Source organism: Etheostoma spectabile, chromosome 15, assembly GCF_008692095.1.
Source record: "Etheostoma spectabile isolate EspeVRDwgs_2016 chromosome 15, UIUC_Espe_1.0, whole genome shotgun sequence".
Classification (NCBI taxonomy): Eukaryota; Metazoa; Chordata; class Actinopteri; order Perciformes; family Percidae; genus Etheostoma; species Etheostoma spectabile.
In genome coordinates this window covers 6,507,223-6,518,169 of record NC_045747.1, presented here as the reverse complement: position 1 = coordinate 6,518,169, position 10,947 = coordinate 6,507,223, and the positions used below count along the sequence as shown (strand labels likewise).

General features: G+C 38.9%; 1 protein-coding gene across 12 annotated transcripts in view; it reads left to right on the top strand.

The window, feature by feature from the left end:
• The window catches only part of spag9a (sperm associated antigen 9a), a 28,221-nt gene that overhangs the window by 7,505 nt on the left and 9,769 nt on the right, over positions 1–10,947 (top strand). For 2 of the 12 annotated variants that reach the window (XM_032538384.1, XM_032538383.1), the window contains exons 5-19: positions 448–592; positions 2,844–2,933; positions 4,180–4,315; positions 4,560–4,653; positions 4,748–4,869; positions 6,014–6,025; positions 6,539–6,553; positions 6,829–6,886; positions 7,014–7,166; positions 7,259–7,310; positions 7,409–7,539; positions 8,238–8,294; positions 8,457–8,462; positions 9,601–9,765; positions 9,949–10,078. In XM_032538384.1, the coding sequence (XP_032394275.1) occupies positions 448–592; positions 2,844–2,933; positions 4,180–4,315; positions 4,560–4,653; positions 4,748–4,869; positions 6,014–6,025; positions 6,539–6,553; positions 6,829–6,886; positions 7,014–7,166; positions 7,259–7,310; positions 7,409–7,539; positions 8,238–8,294; positions 8,457–8,462; positions 9,601–9,765; positions 9,949–10,078 (1,366 nt within the window). The remainder of the gene's footprint in view (positions 1–447; positions 593–2,843; positions 2,934–4,179; positions 4,316–4,559; positions 4,654–4,747; positions 4,870–6,013; positions 6,026–6,538; positions 6,554–6,828; positions 6,887–7,013; positions 7,167–7,258; positions 7,311–7,408; positions 7,540–8,237; positions 8,295–8,456; positions 8,463–9,600; positions 9,766–9,948; positions 10,079–10,947) is intronic. The other 10 variants (XM_032538395.1, XM_032538392.1, XM_032538385.1 and 7 more) reach the window with 9 other exon arrangements.

Below are 10,947 nucleotides of genomic sequence, written 5' to 3'. Positions count from 1 at the left end.
TATATATATATATATATATATATATATATATTTTGAACGCTGCAAAAGGGACACATGTGAGGTCCCTCAGGAAGAACCCTATCTTTGATGGAACAAACACAATGGACAAACGTGAAGAAGTTTATGTGAACTCATAGTAGGACGGATTTTTGAGGGTATTTTCACAATTATTTACCAAGAGGCATTTTGCAGTTTTTCAGCTTCAACCAAAAAGGTAATTTATAAGTAGCACAGGCACAAAGAAGGCATAGTTTCACATTACATTTTCCCTTTCAAAATGCTTTCAGTGCTATATAAATAATATAATCAGTTAATCAGTTCAAAAAATACCTGAGAATCAAGACACTACCACCGCCAACACTTAGTGGTTAACGAGGGCTCAACTGAGACAAGATAGGTGAACTGCGCCTTTTGAGAAAACATCTAGTTTTTTCTTGTCCCCCACAGGAGAGAGCGCCCTCTTTCTTTGGGGATCTTCCCATCTCCTGGTGGAGCGTCTCTGCTAAACCCAGACCCCCAGGCCAGGGCAGAGACACCAGGCACAGAGGGCTGGAGGTTCACCGACCCGATGCGGTCCAACACTAGTCTCAAGGTAGGTGTGGATAACGCCTTCATGTGAACTTCAATCACAGTAGGTGGGAAAAAAATGACTTGTATAAAATCATGTCTCACTACATGATATCAGCCTGATGACTAAGGTGGGGGTTTTGGAATGAAAATGAGCTTCAGACATGAAGTGTATTATAGTGACAGACAAATAAGGACATGTCTTTGAAGTCCCGACACAAAAACCAACAATGCAGAATTTTCTTTTCTGAAAGTGTCTTCCTCATTATCTTTAGTCCAGAGTGTTAGTTGTGCACTCTATATGCTGGCATGTTAAATTCTGATTGTCCAATCTGAACTGTGATGATCTTAAATGATACATGTTTTCACCTGCTTCAAATTATTTAATACCTGAATATTAAGTGCTACCTTAATGCTCTCACTGTTTCAGCTGTTTAATCCAAATGCATAAAAGTATGGAGAATTATCTGATCGCTATAATCCCTTTTTTTGGCTGAGCATTTCCAGCCCTCCTGCCAGTGCTAGAAGATAGAGTAATGGCTTCAGATCCGTTTAAAAATAGAGAGCCTTTGATAACGCCCGGGAGTGCTTCAGCGTATTTTAGTAGGCATCTGACAAGGCCACCTCTGTTTTCAAACCTCCTTCTCCATTGATGAATATGCAAACATGTCTCTTCTCCTGATGCAGCAGTCACAGGAGATCATTACATTTATGATTATTCTTAATCAGAATAGATACAATTATCTATTTGATGAAGGTTTCATCATGTGATGTGTATTTTCAGTTAAACTGCTTCAAATACTACTGGGGTCACAAGTCATTTTTCTATTATATACATTATTATGGTTATATACTCAGATAAAATTAAGCTGTTTTCTACTGGTACTCTAAATGTTTTTGGTGTTTCCGTTATGTTTGTATCTGTGGCAGTTAAGACCTGGAGGGTGACAATGTTAATTCATCCCACTGCTGCATGCTTCTTTGTTAAAACTGGGACATCAGCTCTGTGGTGCGATGCATTATGGGAGCGATGCCGCTGTATGGCTCGCAGCCAGTCCCAGAAAAAGGCTAGCTGGAATGTGATTAGTTCTTATGCAATCAGTGCTACAGGGTGGGTATTGTCTTTTTTGGCCTTTTGAACACTAGTAGATTTGATATACAGACATGCTCTTAGAGTTAAACAGCGAGGTCATGTTTATTCACGGGGGTGGCTGGCGCTTCAAATGAAGAGGTACGACAGGTTAATGAGGTGCAAATGTCCGCATGCCGGCCATGATTTAATCTCCATCCACAATATGAGTCATATAAGCAAGACCATCCCATTATCTATAAAGCTGGCATAATTATATTTTCTAAATCACTGCTTTTTGTTTCATTCAAAGGATCTTTATGTCGCCTAAAGTGGAAGTCTTAAGGAGTATTACTGCCTATGTGAAAAAGTTGTATGAAGCCTTTTGTGACTCCAGAGGAAACTGCATAAAATCTGATTAAACTTTGGTTCGGGCTAAAGACCAGAAGTTTCAGAATGGGGGGGAAAACAAAATTTCTGGGGCTGTGGAGAAATAAAACTAGCTCACCAAACTGTCTAGCCCGCTTCTCATCGCTACTGCCGGCTAGCCGCTCCTAGCATCACAAACCCAAATCAATCAAATAAATGTTTTAGCTCTACAATTGTTAGCATTAGTAACATACTGTAACCAGGGTTTCTGCAGGCTTTTAAAGAGTCTAACCTTTCGTCATCTAAATTGAAGGCCTCTCTCTTCTTAAATAATTTTAAACAAGTCTTAATTTTCCTACGTCCATGTAGCGCTAACTCTAACGCGCTTTTAGAAAACATGTATTGCGTGGTGTAGTAGTTCTTTCTCTCGCTGGTCCAAATATAAATTTGCTGTATTACGACTACAAATGAGACCAACCTGTAATTTATGTTGCAGCCAAATGGCTTTTGTGCTATTGGTGCGAGTCTCTTTCAGATTGTACCACAGACATAAAACAGATTTTATTCTTCAGCTTTGGGGGAAATACAAGTTTAGCGATATTTGGCTTGATTAAAACTGAATATATGGCTAGGTTGATGTGTTGATAAAGGTCTTAAATTTCATTCATAATGGTCTTAAAAAAAGTCTTAAATCCGACTGAACCTGCAGAAACCCTGCGTTCCATTTATTTCACACAGACATGCACACTTTTTGTTGTATGCATTTCTGCTGAACTGCTTCTGCACATGTGAGCTTCATTCTCACTCTCCCCCCCCCCCCCCCCCCCCCCCCCCCAAGCAGTTGGACTTTGTCAACCCCCCAAAGGAAAGGGATGGTAAGAGTGCGCAGGACTCTTCTTGGGGGAATTCACTGGCAGACGACTGCAAGGTAGTTGGATGAGTGGCGGCTGGCGGAAGTGCCAGCAGCAGCACTCCTGCATTGGCTGTGGACAGCACACTGTTTGTGTTTGCGTGTGTGTGGGCTTCAGTAGTCTCCCCCACTATGCTGTATCATCATTTCAAAAGCGTCGCCTCTCACTGTGTGCATTTATAGACCCTCACTTCACAGACCATCTGCGCTAGACTGTGCTACATGCAACCATGTCCTGTGTGAAGGCTACATTGGGGGTAAAAAAAGCACAAAAGCTGTCAGCTGTGTCATGGATGGAATTAGTCAATTATCAATCTTTTAAAATCAATAACAGCTTGGTTGCATCTGGCCTCTAATTTCTTTGTTTTTTTCAATTTAAATGCATGACTTTTATATTTCACATGCTTCTTTGTATTTTGCTTCATTCATGCAGATCTTCAACTTAACAGTAACATTTTTGATCATTCATTATACAAAAACAACATCATACATTCAAAAAGTATTCTGTCTTTTAATGCTGTATTTTTTTAACATTACATCTAATGTGAAGTCTATTTTTTTTAGTCTCTTTTCAGTTTCACTATTGTAACTGTTTGTGTTGTGTAGCGTTGTGCTGTGTACTAGCGGTAGAATGGCACATCCTTTGTGGCCATGTTTGATTTCGGAATTATCGTGTGAAGCCCCCCCCCTGCAATCTGTGTAGTTCTGTGTGGACTCCCTTGTCTCAGTTTGTGTGCTAGCTCTGTGTTGCTCATGTTTTTCTCTGCATCTGGTTAGAAAGCTATCCTCAGTCTATAACTTTGTTCTTTCTTTTTTATGTTAATTCCTAGTATTTCTGTTTGATTTCCTGATCTTTTCATGAGCTCCAATTTCACAAAATTCCTTGTAGCTTAGTATTTTAAAATTGTTGTCTTTAAGGGATTAAGACAGGGGATTTTTACCCTGAGATAATTGTGATGCTCTTGCTCTGCACAATGTAAGAGCTGAGAGAAATTGGACTCCTGTGTCTTCTGTTATACTGTATGTGTAGCATTTGTAGTAAACTTCTAACCTTCTCTAGTTTGAGTTTAGCACTTTCCACCTGTCCATGTTAGCCTGTAAGATTTTAAAGTGTGTTGTTGTGCTGTCGTTATCTTTGTGGTCTGATTGTTTGTGTATGTTTTGTTCTAATTTTGGCACTGTCTCATTCTACCTCTCATTTTGATTTGTGTCTTTGAATGAAATATCTGTAATATTGCTGTTATTAAGCTTCTTTTCATTACAGGATGAGCTGTCTGACTTCAATGGCTTGAAGTCAGCCACACCGATGTCCACCACGGCCTCGGACATGGAAAGGGAAGGAGGGAACAGTAAGAGCATGGAGGTGCAAGCTGCACCCGGGACCAGATCCATATCAGTGGGTAGGGTCAGACATCATAAAACACTTAAAGTATCACATTCATTAGTCATCCATTAGTGGCCTTTATGTCTTGTTTGTTATATGCAGTATGTGACACAAGGGTTTGGGCTACTGTTTGTTTTTTATATTTTATGGTGATCTAAAAAAACGTCCAAGCCTGATGCAAAAGTTTGTAGATTGTTTCTCACAAACAGCAGTATCCTTCCTTTTCTTTGGTATTTTTGCATGTGCTTTGTCTTACGCAGGTTTGCCTGAAAATGAAGACAACTCAGATGTGCAGGACATTATTGAGTCCACTCCTGAGCTGGACATGGATCTCATTGGATACAAGCCCTGCAGGTAGTACAAAGAACATGCCGTCGGGCCAGTTTCAAACGAAGTTTCATCAGGTATCATAAACTCACATCCCATCGTGCTCTTATTACTCTTCTAGTACTCCAACTAAAGGCATTGAGAACATGGCATTTGACCGAAACACAGACTCTCTGTTTGAAGAGCTGTCATCTGCAGGCACTGGACTCATAGGGGATGTGGATGAAGGGGCCGACCTGCTTGGTGAGTAAAAACTTTATCTTCGTTGCAACTATGCAGCACTGAAATGGAATGATTTGGCAATAATCCTGTCAGATCCTCTGAATACACCTAATATTTCAATTGTGACAGTTATACCATGGTCATGGTATAAATACTTGTTTGCAGTTTGCTTATCGGTGTCTAATAAAATCAATGAATTGTACAAGGTATATAAAAGTCAGAGTTGAAGCGTCGCCCATGGACTTAGTCCCTTTACCCTAAAAAAACCCCTTCAAAAACCAAAAATGCAAATTGCAACTTATGGCCACCAAAAATATCCACCTATACAGTATGTCGGTTGTAGAGACAGCTGTTGTTGGGTTCCATCAGTTTTTCTACCCTTTGGAAATTGTCTATCAATAAAAGGTACCTCCCTTTTCAAAGTAAAACTCGATTGGTTAGTTTGAATGTCATTCCAGAATTGAGCTTTATTCAGTTCTTTTGCAAAGCCATCAAGAAATAAAATTATAGAGTGACCAGCAATCACAGAAACATTTAGATTTTTGGAACCAATTTTTTGGGGGAAAAATAAAAAATGGGAAATAAAATGTTTTACAATTTGATATTGATGTAGTATGCCACAACAGGCAACGATAGCACTTTTACTTAAGATATTTAAACATTTACAAATATATGATAGCATTTTTTTTTGTAAATGGCCATGGTATAAAAATACACCTAACAAGTTACTTTGAGGTGGCTATATTATATATTGAAAATAATAGGCTCTGTGAAGCAAGCAGGTACTTTCTTCATGTTGTGGTGTTTTGTTGAAAATATTGTGACATCAGTTTCTCAATTTGATAGCCTAAAAGTGATTATCTTGTTGTATCAGTTAAATGTATTGCAAATGAACTGCACAATAACCCTAATATTTTTGAAACAATGCCCATTAAACTGTTACAATGGCACTCTCCTGCTGGGTTTGGCTAGCAGCTGTTGCTCTACTGACTAGTTTTATTAATAATAATAATAATAATAATAATGTAATTCCAACACCTGCTGTTTGCTGCAATGCTGCTCCACTTGCTTTGGTCCAGCTGTGATACTGTTATCCATCGACCCATGTTAACATCACCTCTCTCTCTCCCGTATCTCATCCTCTGGCTATTTTCCATAATCCCAGTGGAGTACTCTGGTGTGTATGACCTCAAACCTTTCCTTAGCTAAACATTCTTCTGCAATGTCCCTTTGACCTCTAGTCATTAATCACTTTCTGCCATATCCACCATCGTTACCGCTCACAGCTTCTCCTTCATTATGTTTGACAACCGTAGGCATACAGTTGCATAGTTTACATCTTTTCAGCTGCCTACTTATGACTGCTTTGGACAAAGTTTGGTGCATGGATGACGGAGTTCAATGCTTCTTTTGTTGGCCTAACTGTTCTTTTTACAGTTTTAGTTCATTTTTTGGCCCTTGTATTTTCCTGTTTTCCTTTTCTGTAAGGCTTCAGTTGTCTGTTGTATTTACTAGCTTTAGAGACCCAACAGCATCTTTGCTTGTGGAGTCAACAGCTACACATTTAGCTCTGGCTTCTTCATCATTTTGGTCATTCCACTGTTTCAAACTATATGCGCATTTCTTTCTCTTTTTCTGTCCCTCTCTTCCTTGTCCTTTCCGCCTGACTTGGATTGCATGGTTTTCTCAGACCTTAGTTTGATTGGTAAGACCCAACCCACTCTATCCATCCTTCTTGTCAGTCTTGTGCTGTTGATTTCTATGTTTGTTGTAGTGTGTTGTGCTGTGGAACCTACAGTGACTAATATCTCACTAGGAGATATTTCACATCCTAAGTAGTGCCTTGTTGGATTTTACCCTCGTAAAATCCTCTATAGTGGTGGATCTTAACCTGTAGTGCTGATTTAGTCGCTGCTCCAGCATGTTGTCAAACTGTTTCCTGTGTAATAAAACTCTAATTTAACCATCAACTCTGTTCAGGTATGGGCCGAGAAGTTGAAAATCTTATTCAGGAGAATTCACAACTGCTCGAGACAAAGTAAGTGCATATTTTTAATGTTTTTTTGTGGCATGACTGTGATATGGTCTTGATCCTTTGTCCGTGCTACAATTTGCCGTCAGTATTTTACAAGTAGACTAAAATGTCATTTTTTCCGTCTGTCCAGGAATGCTCTGAACGTGGTGAATAAAGACTTGATATTGAAGGTGGATGAGTTGACCTGTGAAAAGGAGATGTTGCAGGGAGAGATGGAGGCTGTGTTGCAGGCCAAGACCAAGCTGGAGGACAAGAACAGAGAGATGGAGGAGGAACTCAAAAAGTAGGTCAACAGTCATAGCTGGTAGCACTTCTCAGTTTAATTTCATTTATTTCTACATATGTTGCGCAAGTGTAATAAATGCTTTTTTCCAGAGTGCGACTGGAGGTGGAAGAAATGAAAAACAAAACTAAAGATGAAGAAGATGTGAGTCTTTTGCTCTTGTACAACAATGTCTGTGATTATAATACCTTTACATGTATTTCAGCATGGTAATGTGTGGGTTTAATTGTGTGTTACCACAGAGTGATGTACCTACAGCCCAGAGGAAGCGCTTCACCAGAGTGGAAATGGCCCGAGTGCTGATGGAAAGGAATCAGTACAAAGAGAGACTGATGGAGCTACAGGAAGCTGTGCGGTGGACAGAGATGATCAGGTACGTCATCACGTTTTTGTTTACATCCAGACAGTGGTAGAGTCTCTCTAACTCTTACTTAATATTCCCAATGACACAATGACCATGTGACATGAGTATAAACACTCATGCAGTGTGCAACTCGTGGCTCGCGTGGAAATAGACCTGGTGCATGTCTTTAGCGGAGCAGAGCGCTGCTTCACGCATGAATCTGGGATGCGCCGTGGCGCGGCTGGTGGAATACCAAACAATAGCCATGTTTCCATCTAATTGTCAAGCGAATTTTAAGCAAACTTTTAAAACGTCACAAAAAAGAAAAACAAAAGAAATTGAGAACCAGAAGCATTTCCATCAACTGGTTTAGAGCGAAAACTAGACTACGCAAAGCGCAGTTTCATCACAAGACGACGTTACGCATGGTTGTAGATTGTAATCCGGCTTGCTAAATCAAAGAGTTTAGTAGCTAAGTTCTTCTTCTTTTCTAATGCTAACTTCAAAATGTGCATAAAAATACGTTGATGGAAATGTGAATATTGACTTGAATGGCTTCCACAGACTCGCCTGGTGGAAATTAGGGGTTAGTGTTTCACCCACCAGACAGATAAACTAAACAACTTAATGGATTTCATCTTTAAATATTAAATGCAGTAGGACATCCTCAACCTGTGTCTTAAAAACTGACAACAAGTAACGTGATATCATCTTCTTGTTTCCTTTAGGGCCTCAAGAGAAAATCCAACACTCTCAGAAAAAAAGAAATCTAGCATCTGGCAGTTGTAAGTCCTCCCAAATGTACAGTTTCTGTTTTTTTTTTAACTACCTTTGTCAGGGCTTTAACTTTGACAGCCTCTTGAGATCAAAGTCTGTAACATTTCCTCTCAACTATTCAAATACATTTTTTTGTCCTTCTTTCCTGGGATGTGCTATTGAATTGGCAGCATTAGGTAAAGATGGTTTAATAAACCTTCACCCAGCCAAACCTCTCTCATTCCCTCCACTCACACAGAACTGCTCCAACTGGATCCAACGTTGAAATGCCTTATATCCATAATCTTTCTCTCCACGAAGTGCATCAGTTGTTGTTGTCACAAACTGCTCAGACATGACATATGCCTGTGCCCTCGGGCTTTCCTGTCTCCTGCCTGCTGTGTGCCTTTTTTGATGTTTTTTTTACTCTGTCTGCTCATAGGGAGCTAAAGAGGGATGGGGTTCCCTCAGCAGCCTAAATACATGTACAAAAATCTAATAGTCCTAAATCAGGTCATACCTTCAGCTCAGTATGGTTTTTATTTTGTAAGGAAGATTTTTTAACAGATTTAGTAGATGTATTCTTTTTGTTTTATCAGTCTTATTTGAGTAGACCTCAAGAAAATAGAGACTGAAAATATTAAGCAGTAAGCTAATACCTTACTGCTGATTTCAATTACAGAAAAAATAGTCACACATAAAATGCTGTAGACATATTAGGGTTTCTGTGAATTTATTTATTGTAACAATGTTTTCCTTATCTTCTCTGCATTGTATAGTTGATATGGAAAATTTGATTCAAACACCATTCTGAAATAATAAGTTAGACATGAAGATATGTTATTGGCTTTTCTGGAATGTTTTTACTTGTTTATTCAAACTTTTGTCTACACATACTACCTGGTTTATTTAATACATTAGTGTAAATCCATCTAACTTCACACTTAAGAAAATGTTTGACACTTAGCGCCGAAGAATATATATATATATATATATATATATATATATATATATATATATATATATATATATATATATATATATATATATATATATATATATATATATATATATATATATATATATATATATATATATATATATATATATATATATATATATATATGGAATATACCCAGTCAGAGTCAAACCTGATAGGAAATGCTCAGCTATTCCACGGCTCCCAGCATGCTTTACTTCAGAATGTAAATGTTGGTGGTAGTTGCTTGGTTGTCTGGTTGGTTGGTGACCCCCCCTCCTTCTTCCTTGCTTTTTCCCCTGCCCTCCTGTCTGCTCTGTTTCCCTCTTTGCTTTCTATAACCTCGTCACCTGCAGCTTCAGCAGACTGTTTAGCTCCTCCTCCAGTTCGCCGGCTATAAAGAAAGTTGAGTCCCAGTCCAACATGAAGTACAACCCCCCTGGCAGCATGGTAAAGAGGAGTAGCACCTTCTCTCAGTTCCCCACAGAGAAGTCCAAGACTTTCGACTTCCTCAATGAAGAGTGAGTAACTGAATCAAGTGGCTGTGATTTTGGCGTATTAAGCCAAGATGAACATGTACAGAGAAATTGGAGAAGGCACAAAATGTCAAACTTATAATGATAGAGTGACGGCCTGCAGTAATGTACGTGTATATAATGTAACTGTAAGCTGATGACATTTCTCTTTTTTTGCTAATCTTGTAGAAAGGACCAGTGCAGCTCGCCTTCGCGTAAAGAGCAGAAGAGAGCCCAGTACAGACAGGTCAAGGCCCACATGCAGAAGGAGGATGGGCGAGTCACGGCACACGGCTGGAGCCTGCCCAGCAAATACAAGGTAGGAAATGAAGGTTTGAATATGAATCAAGTGGATTTTATTCATTAGAGCTGTAACTTTGATTAAGACTGTTAAAAAAAATACCAACCACCAGATGGAGCTCATCTTCATGAGATTATATCAAGGTGCCAGTGACATAATGCAAACGTTTAATTTACTCATGAACATAGTTAATTTTTCATCATCATTTCATTTTTTCTGCTCTTCATTTATGACCTCTATGTTCATGTAAGAAAATGTCATTTATTTACTCCTTCACAGCACATAGACCCAGGGTTTTCATAGTCTGCCATTATGGGCCCACCCTTAGACAAATTTAAGAAAAAGCAAAACAATTGCCCACCTATATAAAGCCACCCGTTGATAAGTGTGAGTCATAGTGCATGTAAAAACCTTTGTATGATGTCTGTGTGTTCAGATTTGAGTCATGTTAAGTTTTGAGAAGGAATACAAATGTTGACTGAAATTGCAGCTCACACTTCAATTCTCCCTTTCATTTCTACTGCTTAACAGTTTGAAAACCCCCAATGTAGATAGTGTGAAGTATATAAGAGTTAACCTAGTATCTGTAATAATAAAAAGTTAATCAAATCCATTTAATTTGTCCGTATAGTGTAACACAAGCATGGTTGGAAATGCACTTAAATCAGACCTATGCCCAGTGGTATTGCTAGTTGCTGCAATTTCCACATTTTGCAATGGCTGATTCAAATTGATGTTGGCCTTCCAAAGAACATTTTACAACCAAGATGTTTTTTGTAGACCCTATCGCTGCTGCAGATGGTCACCGTGTGTAGAGTGTTACAGAGAGATGCTGGCTTCTAGCAAATTATGTTGCCTTTTTTTTTTTTTGTGCAAATCTGTTTTGA